This window comes from Solanum tuberosum, unplaced genomic scaffold, assembly GCF_000226075.1.
Source record: "Solanum tuberosum cultivar DM 1-3 516 R44 unplaced genomic scaffold, SolTub_3.0 scf00022, whole genome shotgun sequence".
Lineage (NCBI taxonomy): Eukaryota > Viridiplantae > Streptophyta > Magnoliopsida > Solanales > Solanaceae > Solanum > Solanum tuberosum.
In genome coordinates, this window is record NW_006238948.1 from 544688 (window position 1) to 549586 (window position 4899).

Sequence of the window (4899 nt, forward strand, 5' to 3'; positions counted from 1 at the left end):
TTTGAATTGAAAATTTTTTTTAAAAACAAATTTAAATTTTGAAGTTGGAAGAGAGTTTTGGAAAATGTTTTTCTTAAATTTTGAAGGGAAGTCATTTTCCTTAAATTTGAGGAAAATGAGTTGATTTGGAAAACATTTTCCAAAACATTTAACCCAACCAAACATGAGAAAATTGAAGGAAAGTGAAGTCATTATTTCAATTACCACAACCTAGCAACATGGATAAAAGGAAAGTGCTTATTTCAGATTATTAAATAATCATTAAGTGCACGTTTTTACCCTAGCAAAAAGAATTGCTAGTAATTCATTTTCAGAAACCAATCCAATTTCACTTTGGATGTCATCAAGTTAATTAACTTGTGCAATTCCTTGGAATGTCAAACTGAGATGAGGAATACCAATACTAGTAAAATAGCATTTCGATTTCATTTGAAACGTTCGAAATGAGTTGAAAACTTGATATGAGTCAAACCAGTTTCCTAGCCGTTCCGACAACGACATGACTGCCATTTTTTAAAATTGATTTTCAACAAATAAAATGTACAGAACTGCATTTATGACTTTTGACATGCAACTCCATATGACAAGGGAGAGATAACCTACTAGGTAAAAAGGGCCACTTGCCTGCTGGGATTGGAGACTTGAGATTGGAGAATGGAGTTTACCATATCATGCGGGCTTACACGAGTTGCAATACAACGAAATCCTCAGTTTCTTCATTTCAACATAAAGCTGAATATTCTATGAATAACCAACTAGAGGCGAACCCCAAAAATCCGAATTTTGAACTCATAATAGGCTCTGTTTGGGAACTTAAGAATCGTGATCAAACTAAACTAATTGAGTTTGTTGATGCATTTTCTAATGGAGGCAATCCCCAATCGTCTGGGCTGAAATCAAGTAAAGAATTCAAAACCTGATCAGCAACTTGATGATATGAACTATCCAACCTTGCATCTGGAACCATTACTACTGACCTGCATGCAGTAACATAAATCCCAAGTCAATAGATGATAGCGCAATCAGAGCTTTATACATTTTCCTATGACGACTGTATATCTGAATCTTCACTTTTCTCATAAGAACATTAATGCAATAGATGGGGGGTAAAAGAGACCAAAATGCAACCAGGTGATCTTCTATATCAATGACAATGGAAATCATAATGCCACTTCAGGACCCACTTGGCATACGTTGTTACATCTACCGGAAGAAACCCTTATCAACGAACAGAACTTTGGGGATTTTAGTAGCTAAAGCATGTTATTGGTGTAATCATCCCTCATAAGACCCAAAAATGCAGTAATAATAGATGCAAACAAAAATGAGGAAGTTCAAAACTCATGATAACGGCTAACATTCCAGACTGAACACATCTGAAGAAATTAATTTAAGGAAAAAACATAGCCTCATATTGGACAAAGCAGGAAAACTATTAGGAAAACACAAGAAACCAGAGCAAACACCAAAAAGAAACCATGTTACAAGGACTCTAATGATCACTACTAGCAAGAGATTTAGGTCTGCATATGTAAGGACCCAAACAAGGAATATCGTCTATCCATCACAGGCAAAACTAGGTGTTTGTGTGGGTGCCATAGAAAATTCAGGGTCCTGATAAAGTAGCAAACTGAGGCAAGTTGAGGACAGAACAATAATATGTATCTTTTAGATTATCGAATGATCCCGAAAGAAGATTATAAATCGGACAGAAAATTAGAACAGGAAGAACTTGCAATGTTGATAGGTTGAAAGAGATTCTTGAAAGTCAAGACAAAACCCCAAAATAGGAGGAAGAAGAAAGCAAGATCCTGAAGTGTGCTCTGAGACCAAGAGCCAGACCAAAATCTTCTTGTTTTCTCAATTACTAGATGTCATCTTCAAGAGATTTACAACACCTGTGAGTTAATCAACTAATGAGTGCCAAATTGTTGAGACATAAATTTAGATGAAATATTAAAGGCATACTATTTACATGTTGACACCAATCAGTGTAACCTTTTGCATAGGATGTCAACTACATAAGACTGCTGTTGGAGAGCAAAATATTTATAGTAATAACTAAGACAAAAAACCATACAGTGAAAAAAACAAAATAAAAGATATGTAGTTGTGCAAGCATTTACTGGAAAGTACAAGGAGACTTGGTATCTAAACTCCTTAAAATCATGGAAAATGAAGTTCTATTAAGTGCAATTTCACTCAACCAAAGAGGCACTTGGTTCGAAAGTAATCATGTAGTTCTCTCAAGTTATTCTATTAGAAGAAAATCAAAAAATTATCACCAGACATTAAAATTCTTGGTGATAGACTTACATTCCAGCATTCTTGGCTGCAAGGACACCAGAGGGCGCATCTTCAAATACAAGAATTATCTGTGGATCTACTGGTCCACCCTGTCCATATAAAACACAAAGAATACAGCTCATAGGCATCCATGATATGTCATAATTGACTACTTAAACTGACCATGTATCTACTGTTCCATTATCTGAAGGATCTCCATTCTAGTTTTACAAACTACACCTAACTTTCTCAGATTTGGTAACCAAAATAGTGTTAACTTACATTATTTTTCCCTAAAGGCTTGTACATTCAGAAAAAGTAGTACAGATTTTGCCTTTATGTAGTAAAACGTCCTAGAAATTTTAGATGTTATATACTCTCCGCTTCAATTTGAATGCCCACCTTCCAATTTTAGTTTATCCCAAAATAGTGTCCTTCCTAAAAAGAGAACTTCAAAAACATACTATACCATATAAAAATCACATGGGAACCAGATTTTTCTCTTTTAAATACACCGTCTATCCCACAAAGTCTCCATGTTGAGTTTTGAATAATCAAAACACATTTTGTTCAAACATAACTTTGGATAAACTTTTATATACATAAGGATAGATACATAAAGATAGTGACAGTCCATGGAAGGAGGAAAAGACAAATAATAGTCTCTGTGTTCAAGGATAACGACGGATGGGTTGACATAGCTTGAAAGATTCGGAGGTTTGCTGAAAACGGGAGTATACAGACTCGTGAGGTTGATAATGAAGATATGGTATTGAAGGTAGATGGAGTAAAAAGTACATATTCACATGCTTAACAGAAAATGTAGAAGGGAAACCAGAGATGAAGTTGAACACAAGTGACTATATCTTGGCCAGAAGAAGCTGGGAGCATCAAAGCTTGGGATTGTTGAAATGATCAATGAAATATTTCTTTTGGAATTTCCATCTGATATAGAAGTTGCCAGGGTTAAGATTGGTGAGATGGAAGGGTAGAAAATTAATCTTGTGAACCGGACCTCGCTGACATCAATGTCCGGAAAATACAAGTTCCGGTGACTCTAGATGGGTTAGGCTTAACAGTTTTCCGACACAACTCTGTGTGCCTTGATGCTGACGCTCACTTAATTAGGTTATATTGGGAAATGGAGCAAGGAAGGGGTATCATACTCCCTATGTCCCAATTTATATGACTCACTTTCCATTTCAGTCGGTCGCAAAAAGAATGACAAATTTCTATATTCAATTAGAATTTAACTAGAAAATGTCCACTTTATCCTTAATGAAATGATTTATAGCCACACAAACATCTATTACTAATTTTAGACCACAAATTTCGAAAGTCTTTCTTTCTTAACCTCCATATCAAGTCAAACTACATCACATAAATGTATATTTGTATATAGAACTTTTTTATACTATTTTTGCTGATACATTACAATATTGTGCAGCACCGTAATTAGTTGAAGTTGAAGATGGCAAGACAACTGTATAACATGCAGAGGAGGAGGATTGGATTGATATGAGCGAGTCAGATTTATAAATTTAACTTCTGAGATGGCAAAACAATGCAACATCTTAACAAATATCATTGACTTCACTTTTTTCATTTGGAAGCTAACAATTAAAGATGACTAACGTGTTTGATCACTGCATCACCGTAAACAGCTCACAGTGCAAAATTTCTATTTCTAAAAAATAACATTATTTGAAGTTTGATATAAGAACCAAGCCAACAGAAACAGACATATCTGAAAAGTCTAGTAGGTAAATTATCAGTTAGACAATACTAAGGGAGGTCTATGTAATAGAAGATTCACCAAGAGAAGGTTAAGCATCATAGCTGCGAGATCTCTCAGGATATACCAATCTAGAGAAACAAAAATCAGAGAATCACCTCAAATCTGTTTGCAGCTGCAAGGAATATATCAGGTGATGGCTTCCCTTGTTTAACTTCTGGATCATCACCACGAACGATATGATGCATTAGTGAAAAAAGTTCGCTGTGTCTTTGAGTTTTCAAATCAAAGTGCCGCGTGTGTGTACTGAAAAATGCATTTATATTAGTTCACTTTTTGAATCTTACTTTTTAAACATTATCTTAGCATATGATAATTCTAACACTTCTACTTGCTATACTAATTATGCCACAAATGGTAAACTTCCTGGTGAACAAAACTAAAAGAAGATGACATACCCTGTAGCAACACAAATTGGTATCCCATTTTCATGAAGGTGATGAATCAGCCGGCTGGCCCCTATAACAGGACAGATAGTTAAAACAAGCAAAGAAATTCGTGTATACTGATCCAATTTTGCATTAAATGAAATCAAAAGATTGAAATAAACAGTATGTGGAATTTATATGCTAGTCTTCATACTTAATATCCACTCTACTTCAGAAACAATTGTTCTAAACTAACATTACTGGATGCAAAGAACTTGAAAACATAATTATTCAAGAAGTTGTTGGATAGGATTTCACAGGTAAGGAGAATATGGAATTAGATTTATGATCATGCTGTAATTCTAGCAAGAGATTGTCAAGTTGATAGGTAACCTCTTGGATAATTATGTTTTCAAGTTCTTTGCATCTAGTAATGTTAGTTTAGAACAA

The 4899-nt window shown here is 34.6% G+C and overlaps 1 protein-coding gene across 1 annotated transcript; it reads right to left on the reverse strand.

Moving 5' to 3' along the window:
* Nucleotides 1-462: 462 nt before the first annotated feature.
* On the reverse strand, nt 463-4643 carry LOC102580910 ((DL)-glycerol-3-phosphatase 2; the record flags this gene model as incomplete). The annotated part of the gene is made up of 4 exons (XM_006341224.2): nt 463-977; nt 2317-2396; nt 4180-4327; nt 4480-4643. Coding segments are annotated over 4 exons (543 nt in total), but the record flags the coding sequence as incomplete, so codon positions are not given.
* Between the last annotated feature and the right edge of the window lie 256 nt (nt 4644-4899).